Here is a 13,367-nt window from a genome sequence, read left to right on the forward strand (position 1 = left end):
GGTAGGAACAAGTTGGATACTTTCATTTGGTTTTTGAGGATTAAAGCAGGTACAAAACCAACATCTACGTTTGTATAAGAATCTACTTTTGGAGCATTCACCACAAAGCCGCTAGAAACTTCTAGGGGTGGGATCAATTGATCAAGATTCATGTGTGTGTCTATATATATATATGTGTATCAGTAATGGAGTGCAGCTACTCCATCCCGCCTCGGAGAAAACCTTCAAAGATATTAACATAGCAAACAACTCCGCGAACTCCGGACCCTGATCAATTAAAGGAATAGAGAATAAAGCATGCAACGATCCAAATACAAGCTAGCTAAAAATAAACCGAATAATTGAAGCAAGCCTTGGACCCGACACAGCAGGCAAACCAGACTATGGACACTTACCTTTGAGAGCTTCTCAGTACAAACATTTCAAAACAATGATCCCTGCAACCTTTCAATCGAATTTATAGCACACACATGGGGTGTCGGATGAAATATAGCACTGACGAGATAGATAAAAGCCACTTATTCTTCGCCCATGTAGCAGTCCTTAACATAGACGAATCATAGATTCGATCCACATTGAAACTAACATTTTTAACTAAAACCTCGTTTCTGAAAAGCTACATTGATCATATAAAAACCAAAAAAACCCAAAGACCATATTGGTTTTACGCCTGTTCGGATCATCTGATTGTTCATTACCTGCAAAAGAAAAAAAAATAGCTGACCCTATTCTCATATGTAATGAGGTAAGGGAAGGTAAGGTAGTAGGCTGCCCCCAACGTCAGGTTAAGAGAAGCTTCCGTGGAAGACCTCCGACAGTCAGAATTATGAATTGTCATATCTGCAAAAGAGATTTGACGTTATCAGAGATAATGAGATGAACCTGTCAGTGTGAACACCACTTTTTATTTATTTTTCATTTAGTCCTTTTTTCTTTTAATGAACAATATATATTTTTATGTCAATTTTGTCTTATACATAACTAGTGACATCCTTGGCCATTAGTTCCATTTAAACCAAAATTCAATTTTTCATAATTTAAAACTTTTATATATTTACAATTTAGTCCTTAAAACTTTTTCTTCTTTATAATTCCCAATAGTTTTGATGTTGTATTTCAATTTAATTCGATAGTAATATATTATTTTAATATCAAATATCCTATTTATTGTTAGGTCAAGTTAATAATACTTGATCAAATGAGACATGGAATGTTACTCTGTGAAGAAGTGCTAAAACCAAAGTTAAAGACTATTTTGTAAATATTATAAAATATGATGAAATAAATGATAATTTTGCCAAAAAAAGATATCAATATATTTTTTTTCTGATTTTAGACCTTATATTCTTAATAGTTATGAGTTTTAGAACTAATAGGGACGAAATTGTAAAGAAATAGAAGTTTAGGGATTGAATTGTAAAAGTCTCAAAAAGAAATTATAGAAAATTGAATTATGGTTCAATTGTAACTAATGGATAACAATGTAATTAGTCATGGATGGGATAAAAATGAAATGAAAATAGATATCTTTTACTAAAAAGAAGAAATGGACTAAATTGAATAAATGAATAAGAGTGGACTAAATTGATTGGAAAAGATAATGAAGCCCAAGGCAAACTCAAGTGAAGCTCAAATTTAGCCCCAATCGTAGAACTCGGTAATAAGAAGCAAAAGTTGAAAAAACATCTGGGCATTACCCTTAAACCCTTCGGCTTATGAAAACTCCTCTTCAACTGCAAAATCATCACGGCCACTGACGACCATGGAACTCCTTCACATATTCCCATTTCGTCTCTTACCGCTGTCACTTCCTGCTTTCATATCCGCCAAATTAGCCCCGCTCTATCTTTCGATCGGAATTTCCATTTCCAGACCCTCATTTTTCCAACCCGGACCCTCTCTTGACTCCCCGAAGACCTCTCTCTTCCTCGGCTGTCAGCAAAGCAGGTTGGTTTCTGGGCTTGGAGATAAGAAGAAAATGAGCATGCCCGAGATAGTTAAAGCGGTTGACCCGGTTTTGCATGAGCCGGCAAGGGAGGTTGACCCGAATGAAATAGGGTCGGAGCGGATACAGAAGATAATTGCTGATATGGTTCGGGTTATCTAATTTCAATATATTTTTATCTATCTTGTAATTTAATCTACTTGAATTTTTTTTATAAAAAAAAAATCAGAAAAATTACAAAAAATCAGAAAATTAAAAAAAAGTAATATGTTTATTTATTTAATTTCAATGTATTTTTATCTATCTTGTAATTTAATTTACTTGAATTTTAAAAAAATATAAAAATAGTATGTTTATTTATCTAATTTCAATGTATTTTTATCTATCTTGTAATTTAATCTACTTGAATTTAAAAAAATACAAAAAAATAAAAAAAAATTACAGCATATCACTACAATGAAGATGGTTTTTGGCGATGGGCTAGAGAGAAAATTATCTACAAAGTGGAGAAGCATCGGAGATGCCCTTAGCCATATATCTCCAGCTGTATCTCCAATGCTTCTCCACTTTGGAGATGGTATTTTCTCCAACCCATCGTCAAAAACGATATTTAATGTAGTGATCGGCTACAGTACACATCATATTTGGCGGGTCACTATAGCTGTGCTACAATTTTTTTTATTTATTTATGATTTTTTTTAAATTTAAATAAATTAAATTGTAAGAAAGATAAAAATATATTGAAATTAGATAAATAAACATATTAATTTTTTTGTAATTTTTCTGATATTTTGTAATTTTTTTATTTTTTTAAATTCAAGTAGATTAAATTACAAGATAGATAAAAAATACATTGAAATTAGATAAATAAACATACTATTTTTTTTGTAATTTTTCTGATTTTTTGTAATTTTTCTGATTTTTTTTAAAATTTAAGTAAATTAATTTACAAGATAGATAAAAATACATTGAAATTATATAAACAAACATACTAATTATTGTTGTTGTAATTTTTATTTTATTTTTTGTAATTGTTCTGATTTTTTTAATTCAAGTAGATTAAATTGCAAGATAGATACAAATACATTGAAATTAAATAAATAAAAATACTAATTTTTTTTTGTAATTTTTCTGATTTTTTTTTTTGTAATTTATACTTTTTATCTTGATATTTATTATAAATGTATATGTTTTATTTTATATTTGCAAAATCAATATTAAATAGTTAAATATTGTGAATAAAGTAAAGTTGATGGTAATGTAGAGATAGTGTTGGAGATGAACTATTATTTCATCTTTAGAGTATAGATAGAGATGTTGTAGAGTAGAGATGAGGGCTGGAGATAGCCTAAAAATATTGAGTGAGGATGTGTAGATAGGAATTGATTTTATTATTTGTCAATTTTCCTTCAGAATTTCTCTTTTACCATTGTCGTTTTTTTTTATAAAAATGGGTAACAGATCTATTAATCGACTAATCTGGATCGTGTATTATAAAGGTAAGAGCGACCTATTTAATCTAGTTTACTCCATTCGTAATCGTCAGGATTCGAACCCTCTATAATATCACATCTTACTAAATTAATTGGTTGATGATATAATTAATTGGATTTTATGAGGTGCTGCAAAATTGAATTTCAAATGGTTTGCAAGATAGACAATTCCAAGTAGAACTTTGTGTAAACCATAATTATCGTAATGTCAAAATAGCCAGCAACTCATCATAATGTACATCATTTCTATATTTAAATCATGTAATATAATCATTTTTATAATAAACTATTCATTAGTTGTTCATTATTAAATTTATTATTATTTTATCAATTATCATACGTAATCGATAATAAATAAATAATTATAGTTGTATATGAAATAAAATTTTCTTTAGAATTTGTATATTTTTTTATAGATTATATTAATTTTTTCTTCTTTAATTTTGTTTAGTCGACAATGACATCGATTTTAATGTTGTTTTTCGATAGCCGGCTCTCTTTTCTCTTTATTTATTTTTTGAAAAGAATAATTCTTTCTTTGTGGCATATTTTTCTCTACCTTTGTGACACGTTTTTCATTTTATTTTTCTATCGTTTGGTCTTTCATTTATTCTCAAGGTTGATTTTGACGACGACATGACTGATCAAAATGGCGCTTGTGTATAATTTTGTTGATCTTACCTACTATGGACCCTTAGACTAAATTTAGATGCAAGATTTAGTGTTTATGGATTGTTTCTCGTGACGATGGGCTTTGATTTGCTATTATCGATAGTCTTTCAATAGCTTAATCCCCTTTTATGGTTTGTTTGCCGATGCAATCTGATTTTTTTTATCTATTTATTGTTTGAGTTTTTTGGTTGTGTTTTTAACTTTTTTTTCATGTATGGTCCTCATATGATCTAAAATGATTAGTTTCAACGTTATAGGAAAATATCCAAATTATGTATGTAGTTTGTGATTATTATTGTAAACTCTTTTTGTAACTTTCAATATTTTCATTTTTTAATAATATTAACGGCTTTTATTCAAAATAATAATAAATAAATATTTTTTCTATAAGCGTGTGTAATCACCATTTTGTTGTTTTTTCATTATTATTATTATTATTATAAACAAAATATTATTATGTATTTATTTATATGTACAAATTCAAGCTCAAGTACACAAAATTAAAGAAATCAACACTCGCCCACAAGAGAAATCCCACTCGTGCTAGGGTTTCATACTTTTCTCCAGCGCCTCCTCAATCATCAGTCGTTAGATCTGTTGGTCCATATTTTCCCAAATTAGGGTCTCACCCTAATGTTTCAACCGGATCAGTCGCCCCACGTGCGCCTTCACGCTCCCAAGCCTCCCTGCGTTACAACCACACTGCCCAGCCGTAGAGACACCCATGACTCTCCATTTCTCGAGGCCTTCTCCCACCGTCGATATCTTCGTCGGTCACCACAAAGAAGGACAAAAAGGGTCACGATGTTATTACCCCATCTTGTTACCCACGTCACGGTCGCCTATGCCAGGCCTTCTTCCCCGTTGGATTACCTCCACCTTGGTTAAGCCACTAAAAGATGAAAATGTGAAAAGTGGATTTTTATTTGTTCATGTTTGACGTTGGAATATTAAAAGGGATGATAATGCAATGGCAAGTTGAAATTATCATGTTTCATTAAGGGTAAAATGATAATTTCACATTAAATGAATTTTAAATTCATTTATATTATATCAGACCAAGTGTATTATATTTTAATTGAAGAAAAATCAGAAAATTCCAGTTTCTTCCAGCCCCAAAACGTGCACTACCATAGCTACAATGTAGGAAATTTATTTTTATTTTTAAGCTTATTCGATTGATTTTTGGATTAAGCTATTAATTAGAGAATTCATCCCCTTGAAATTCTCTATCATTTGGTATAAATATTACATGGATATCATGCTTATATGATGAGTTTGGAAATTAGGGTTTGTGTAGGATTTGTTGCTTTTGAGGATTTGATGAAAGATTTTTATGTTTTTGATGTTGGAGATTAATTCTAAAGCTTGTATGATGATTAAAACTAGTTGAAATTGGGTGAAATTTCATTTGGCCATGACCTAGGGTTTTGAGAAAATTGTGATTTGGTTAAATTATGTTAGGGCTTTGATTATAAATGCCTTAAAATGTTGTTTATAGGTGAAATTCATGCTTGAATCAAGTGAAAATCAAGAACCCTAACCACTATGATATTCAACCCTAAGGAATTAATTGGGGAAAATTGTGAAAATTTTCCCTAGGCTTAGAAATGATGTTTGAAAGGTTCTACAAGCTTTAGAAAGTTATTTGGGCCATTTTGTCATTTTATGAAAGTTGGGGGGCCTATTCAATAATTTTGGAAAATTATGAGGTTTATTTGCAAATGCTAGAAAGATGATGTACTATGCTGGAATTGAAAGTTAGAATATTGGATTTGATGTAGAATGTGAAATTTGACTATTTTGGAAAGTTGGCAAAGTTTGAGTACTAAATGGAAAATATTGAAAAAGTTAGTGATTTAAGTGGAGTTGTTGAGGTATTGAGCTGAAAATTAGATGCTGGAAATTTAATTAAGTTGTTTGAAACTTGAATTGAAGCTAAAAAACAAATGACTATTTAGAATAAAATGGAAAGTAGAAAAATGTCATGTGAAGTTTGGCTGAATTTGGGAAAAAAAAACGGATTTATTGATCAATTTGAAGTAAGGTTAACATTGATGATGTGATATGAAATTCGTATCGAATGAGCATCGGAAGGTTTTTAGGAATTTATTTTATATTATGTGCCTATGTTAGTAAGATTCTAACATATGGTTTGAAATGTATATGTTACGTAAATGGTGTTTATTTAGATTATGATTGAAATCAAGATCAAACAATGTTAAAGCTAAGCAAAAGCTTAAGGACATAATATGAAGTGCTATAAAGGTTTACAAGCTAAGGACATCAGGTGAGTGCATACTTAATTCATATTTGTGTTATCAAGCAATCAATAGCTTACGATGAGCCAGTGACAAAATTACTATGATAAGAAGTAACTTCTAACTATTATGTGAATTGTGATTCGTACATATATGTTAAGTCAATATGATAACATAATTAGTGAATAAGCTGAAAATATAAGTTAGTGAAATCTGCCCAGATTTGTATTCTGAACAGTAAGTTTAGAAAATCATCATAAATTATAAAGAAACTATTAGAGGATGATTTTTACACTGTTGGATTTGTATGCCAGTATAGTTTCTTTTAAAACAAACGGAGACTAGTTTCGATAGATATACAAAAAGATATAAATTTTTAATTTAAGATAGGTTCGAAAGCAGGACAACAGATTCTGCTCAAAACAGCTTCTATATGTATACTTCGAAAATTCACTATAAATTGTATAAGATGAACTAGAAAAAGTGTCTTATATAGTTAGATCCGTATTCGAGTCTAATTTCTAGTGATATAAACAGAATAAATTTTAACTCAATATATTAATACAAAATAATATTTGTTTGCAAGTAGTGCAAACTACCAGCATATAAAACTTGTCATAAATTATGTTTTCATGTTAGTCCTATGTTATAGGTTATTATAAATGCTCGAAACAAGTCAACTTTATTACAATTGATATGATAGTTATGATATTTATTACATGATGAATATGATGTTTATATGTTAAAGAAAGATAATTGACGATGATTATGATACAAAAATGTTATGTGGAAATGAAATGTTTAGGGTATGAATTGCCAATTATGTTAAGATATGAAGAGTTGGATATGTTGATATATTGATTTCTTTGATAATTTAATAATATATAATAATTAATGGAAAAGCCCATTGTATGTTGCATTGAGAGTCGTAGGTACATTTGGCATGCCATTAAGTTGAGTACTTTCGAGTTAAGTTATGATACATTCGTGTACATTATGATCTGCACCGTTGGTGCTCTTGTTATGATTGCCTTTGGAATGCATTATATGTTTCAATTATGATTAGCACCGTGAGGTGCCTTGTGCGCACCTTATGTTCTACTCACGTACCTTGCATTCTCATAAATATGCATTGGGCTATGAATTTGAAAATAAGCTATGAATCTGACAGTAAGCTATGAGTATGAAAATAAGTTCTGATTTAGAAAATAAATTCTGAAATGTGAAAGTATTTATTATGAACATGGAATATGAAAATGAATATGTGAATGAATATAAAATTGGAAAATGAGACTAAAATAAGAAAGTTCTGAAAAGTATTTGAATGAAATAGAGTATGAAATGATTGTTATGTTTATTATTGATTATCATGGTTTTGACAAAATCATGAGATGATGATTTTTAGGACTCTAATGAGAAAAGACGACTTGAATAAATCGGTTTAGATATTTAATGATTTTATTTGAATTTAAGTTTAATGTTTTTAAATGTTATGATATTTTAAGTTAAGTTTTTATAAAGAAAAATAATGTTATGATGTTGTTAAGTTGTTTAACATTTGATGTCACCTTAGTTTGTTTATAATGCCCACTAAGTGAATATTTAGTGTGTGATGATTTTCACGCATAGGTAAGGAAGGGTAAGTGAAGCAAGGAGTCGAGTTGGCATCAATCAACAAAGAACAACTACATATATCAATAATGACATCCTATTATTTTATATTTTCTAGACGGCATGTATACGTATAAGAAATATCTAAGATATATTATTAGGTTTATAAATATGAATCGAAATGTTACATTTTAGATAAAAAAAAATATATCTTATGAGAACAATGAAATATTTTAAAATTAGGCAGTTTTAAGCAAAATTGTTTACTATTGAACTATTAAACTTCTGTCTAAAATTAAGCTTAATTTATATGATAATTATTATTTTATGATTTTACACGATTAATAAAATAATTATAAAATTAATAATGGAATGTTTTATAATAGAACAAAATTTTAAGCATTTATGATCAGTAAATGTTTGTAAAGTTAATGCGACATCTTTAGCTCATATTTTGATACGTATACGGATTATGTGTTAACGAATTTTTAAATCTTATAATTGAATATTGAATAATAATTTTTAATTATTTTATTTAAATTGTATATGAAAGTATGAATACTTAAAAATTATTTTAATAATATTGTAAATTGTATATTAAAATTAAAATAAATTTGATAAGTTATCAATTGAATTAATGTCAACTTAATTCATGATGGCAAATTCATTGAAACATTTAACAATAATAAAGATAATAACATATTAAACACATATTGATCCTAATAATTTAATTGAATTTAAATTCGGATATGATCCCATTTCTATTTTTGTCAACCTTTGGCCTACCAACTCCTTTATTTTCAAAAAAACAAATAAATGATCAAAATTTCTTCAGCTTTGGAAAAAAGATAAAAAAGTAAAGATGGTTGCAATAAATTCATAATAAAATAATGATTTGATGGTACATGAAGTATTCCATTTTTTAAGAAAAATGTAATTTTTAAACTTATTTTGTATATAATGTATTCTTTAAGTTAAAAGAAAAAAATTAATATATTAATTAATGATCATTACGATATTAATATAATTAGGGTCAGATATACCAAGTCCTCAAAGGAGTCAAATGCATCCTATTATTTTAAAAAACTGATTAAATTTAATTTAATATATTAGAAGGAAAAAAATAAAATAAAAATTGTATACCTATTATTTTTTAAAATAAAAAATTAAAATTTTAATCATCATTCCTAAATTTCTTGATCTATGATTTTAATATAATAATTTATGATAGATGATATCACGACATAAGGACTTAATTGATTTTAAACAATTAATAATTTATATTTCTCATTTAATAGTTTGTAAAGTTTTTTATTTTTATGAAAATTTAATAGTGATTTTAATAATTTATTTTTGATAATTATATATATTATTTTTAGTAATATAAATCTAAACAATACTTTTTTATTGTTTTAAAAATAAACAACATTTAAACTTTTTAGAAAATTAATTAAACTTAATTTTAAGAAAAAATCAATTAAACTCTTCTATTACATCATAATTTATCGTAATTTATCTCATCGAGAACCGTAAATTATCACCAATACCATCACGATCAATGTTACCGTTCACTGATCAAAAGAAGAAGAAATCTCCATTTAAAAATCACAATAAATATTAATAAATTTAGAATTAAAAATCACAATAAATTCCCCATTTAAGATTGGATTGATGATAATTCACAGCAACAAACCCTATCTCTACCCCTTTCCTAACAAGTGGAGATTATCGAATTAAAAAGGCAACTATTACACCTAATAAGCAACTTTAATGAAAGTGCAAAAGGAAAACATTTTCTGCCAAACCAAACAGGAAATATTCCCTTGCAAACTCACCTTTCCCCCCCCCCCCAACTATTTCAGACAGAAAACCAGACATCCCAGAAATCTGAAACCTGTTTTTTAGTACTGTATTTTCACATCCTAAGAGAAAAAAGAGAGAATCTACAAGGAACAACAAAAGGAAGTCTTTGTTCTTATTCTGTAAAGATCAAATCAATACCTTAAGATTAATTTAATTAACATATCCACACAGTTCACAAATTATGAAACACAAGTAAAGAAGATTGACACACAAAAAATCAAAACTTTAAAACACCCAACAATCATCTCTGTTCATATAGATGGACTTCAATTTAAGCTTAAATCTCTCTAAAGACAACCTAAGAAATACATAAATCAATATACCCAGAACTACCCAATTCCGGTCACCGGAAAATACATGAGAACGAAATGAATAGATTAAAAAAAACCTATCTTGATCTACGCTTACCAGGCTTTTTCCTACCATTTTTCTTGGGTTGTTTCCCGAAAGCACTGCAGAAACCGCAAGCTGAAACCTTTGGAGAAGGTGGGTCAATAGCGGGGGACACCTTGCCGGTACGGTAACCTCGTCTTTCGCCGCCGTTAGATCGGCTTCTTTCGATGGTAGTGTTGAGGGGCCCAATTGTCGGCTTAACATCCTTAACGACATCGATTTTTTCAGGGTTGTTGTTGTTGTTATCCTTATCTTGCGCCGGCCCTTCTTCTTCTTGCTTGGTCTCTCCTTCTTGTTGTTCTGGTTTCATTTGACTTAACTCCGACAGAAACTTGTCGTCCCAAACAATCCCTGAAGATCCTTGCCTTCTAAAAGAAACTGCAGATCTTTGAAGACCGGCCATGGTTGATGGCAGCTCTCACTGGATCTTTTTTCTCTCTTAAATGAAACTAAAAGCAATGTTTTTTTCTTCTTCAATTTGTTGCAAAGACTCCCTGTATATATGTGAGGATACAGAGAGATAAATGTGACTAGTTCTGCTATACGGTTGCTTAATATAATGTAAAAAAAAAAAGTATAATCGAAAATATTAATATTATTTTAATATTTTCGTACAACTCTACTTAAAATATTAATCTCGTTATTTAAAATGTTATTTTTTCTATAATATTTTTGGTTGTAACCGGAATCGTTAAAAATATTAATATTTTAGATAGCGTTCCATTGAAAATGTTAAAATAAAATTAATATTTTCGGTAGTGTCTTTTTTTGACTTTATATTAAATTGTCTTTCCATAGATATACTCGGTAAATATAAGGAAGAAAATGCCATAACAATTTTTTTCATAAATATTTCTCTTCCGTCGAATCTTACCGTTAATAACAAAGGGAACCGTTAATTCTTTTCACTTTCGATTCTAAAGTTTATGGTCTTCATTAATTCGAATCGATCTAAATGACATTTAATTTTGATGCATGAGTCTCTAAGAAGGTAATTTTTACATACAAAAAGATAAAATCGAAATCTATTTAAATGATATCAAACTGTTTACCATTTGAACTTACCTCTTTAATATTAATTAATTTTTTGGAATCAAAGGGGACTATTAAAGGGTTAATTATGGAATAAACACAAATACCTCTATAAAACTTCATATGTATATTTTATCAATTAATTTTTTAGGTCTAAATATGTTTTAATATAAATAATATGAGAATTCGTCAATTGACCTCAATAATTAAATAAAATATTATTCTTATTAAAAGTTTTAAGTTCAAGTAAGTACACCTATAAATGTGTATACATTGTCAATGATTTAAAAAATCATGAACAAATACTTTCTTCTCACTTTTATTTTAATCACTAAAATTTATTTATTTTCAATTTTATCACTCAATTTTAAAATTATTGATCACTCGTGTTAAATCATAAACAAGAGGATGATGTGGTTGATTTTTGTTGTTGGCATGGATTGTTCTTTGCTAATGTGACCAGAGCCTCTCTTCGATGATTTCAACGATTTCAATGGTGGAGTGATACCTCTTAGTGCATTTAACAATGTATCTCTTTGGGGTTCCATCCAATGAAACGACAGAGTTCGAAGAATACAAAATTGTGTTCAACGTAAGATTCGTTAAGTTTACATGTTTTGTGATTAAAGGAATATAATAATATTTATTTTACTCTCAAAAAGTTTTATAATCTAATTTCGATCCCTTTAAATTAAGTTTGTTCACTTCACCCTTGAATATATATGTATATACATGCACCTTAATAAATAGTCAAACGTCAACAACTGCAGCAGCAACCTCCATATTCAAAATTCTGTAGTGGATAGAAGTAGAGATAAAGGTTGGGTAATGGGTGTGAAAATTTTACCTTAAAACCCAGAAGTTGCCAGTGGCAATGCGGCTTTTAGTCTTTAGAGATCAGCTTAGGTCACCAAATTTAATAAATTGGCAGACAAGTCAAGAGAATAGAGGTGGGAACTGATTGACCTTACAAGGATGGTGATGAATATGCCACATAAATATTGTAGGGGACATTTGCATGCTGGTTCCAGCCAGTTCATAGGCACACTTGCTCACCTTTTCTCCAACACTTACATTTGCATTTTCCATGGCCTTATCATGCTCAAGCTTTGGTATTAAAAAAGTTTGAAAGTTTGGATGATTATAAATATGGAGATTCAAGTATTATTAATGGAACTTATTTAATGGTTTCGGTGATAAAAATGGTTGTTTTTCTATTTAAAAGATTGAATCCGAGCAGTTATAGGCAGGGATCGAGCTAGAATACTAGTTCAAGGGTAGTAAAATATAATTAATAATAGAAAATAAGGATAATGTATAATTAACATAAAAAATAGGTAGAATCGAAATAAACTAAAATTTGAAGGTTTAAATAGGGATTTATCTCTATATATTTTTTAATGATAAAAAATTAGGGTATAGTACCCCGAGAACAAAGCATAATTTCATCCGTGTCTATATGGCATGTTTGTTATCAAGAGATGAAAAAATATGAACAAATATTACTCATTATAATCATGCTATAATATTAGAAAAGTATTATTAAATTTGTTTTGATCGATAGTTTAATGAATCAATAATCGAATATCAATTATTATAATTAGGGATTTAAATCTCAACATTTATCTTAAAAATATAATACTTATCGACGTAAATAAAATCATTCCTCTGCCTATCTACGAAACTCATGTACAGTGTATTTTTAGGAATATACTATAATATATTAACTATTGGGATGTTGAAATTGATGACCAAACCTCAATAATGATCATATATAAAGAAAAATAATGGAATATGATAAAGGGTCCAAAAGCTTCATCAATATCCCTCTGTCGTCCTCAATTGTCCTTGTCATCATTGATCGTCAACATTATATTTGAAAGCCTATCTATTTTTTGTAAAAAAGAAAAGCATGTTTTGCAATGCAATTAATGATATGTCGTGCCCATGATTACTCAAATAATCAAAAAAGAAAAATAAAGGGAAAGGGCTCATTGATTATGACAACAAACTAGTAGTTTGCCCTTTACGTTAATTAGGAAGTTGGCCATGCTACCTCCAAGATCACTAAACTTTTGGTCCAATTCTATTTTGACC

General features: G+C 28.8%; 2 protein-coding genes across 2 annotated transcripts; one reads left to right on the forward strand and one right to left on the reverse strand.

Moving 5' to 3' along the window:
• The first annotated feature begins 1,762 nt into the window (after positions 1-1,762).
• LOC120169861 (peptide deformylase 1A, chloroplastic/mitochondrial-like) lies at positions 1,763-2,107 on the forward strand. Its single transcript, XM_039177945.1, has one exon. The coding sequence runs from the start codon at positions 1,763-1,765 to the stop codon at positions 2,105-2,107; it is 345 nt and encodes a 114-aa protein (XP_039033876.1).
• A 7,966-nt stretch (positions 2,108-10,073) lies between these two features.
• Positions 10,074-10,758, reverse strand: LOC120169406 (uncharacterized protein At1g15400-like). The gene has a single exon (XM_039177543.1). The coding sequence runs from the start codon at positions 10,639-10,641 to the stop codon at positions 10,234-10,236; it is 408 nt and encodes a 135-aa protein (XP_039033474.1). The 5' UTR covers positions 10,642-10,758; the 3' UTR covers positions 10,074-10,233.
• Positions 10,759-13,367: the final 2,609 nt, after the last annotated feature.

Source organism: Hibiscus syriacus, unplaced genomic scaffold (genome assembly GCF_006381635.1).
Source record: "Hibiscus syriacus cultivar Baekdansim isolate YM2019G1 unplaced genomic scaffold, ASM638163v2 tig00111769_pilon, whole genome shotgun sequence".
Classification (NCBI taxonomy): Eukaryota; Viridiplantae; Streptophyta; class Magnoliopsida; order Malvales; family Malvaceae; genus Hibiscus; species Hibiscus syriacus.

What these genes read in the sequence shown, in the direction of transcription:
- LOC120169861 (XM_039177945.1), top strand. Translation starts at nt 1,763, where the DNA reads ATGGAACTCCTTCACATATTCCCATTTCGTCTCTTACCGCTGTCACTT.
- LOC120169406 (XM_039177543.1), bottom strand. Translation starts at nt 10,641, where the DNA reads ATGGCCGGTCTTCAAAGATCTGCAGTTTCTTTTAGAAGGCAAGGATCT.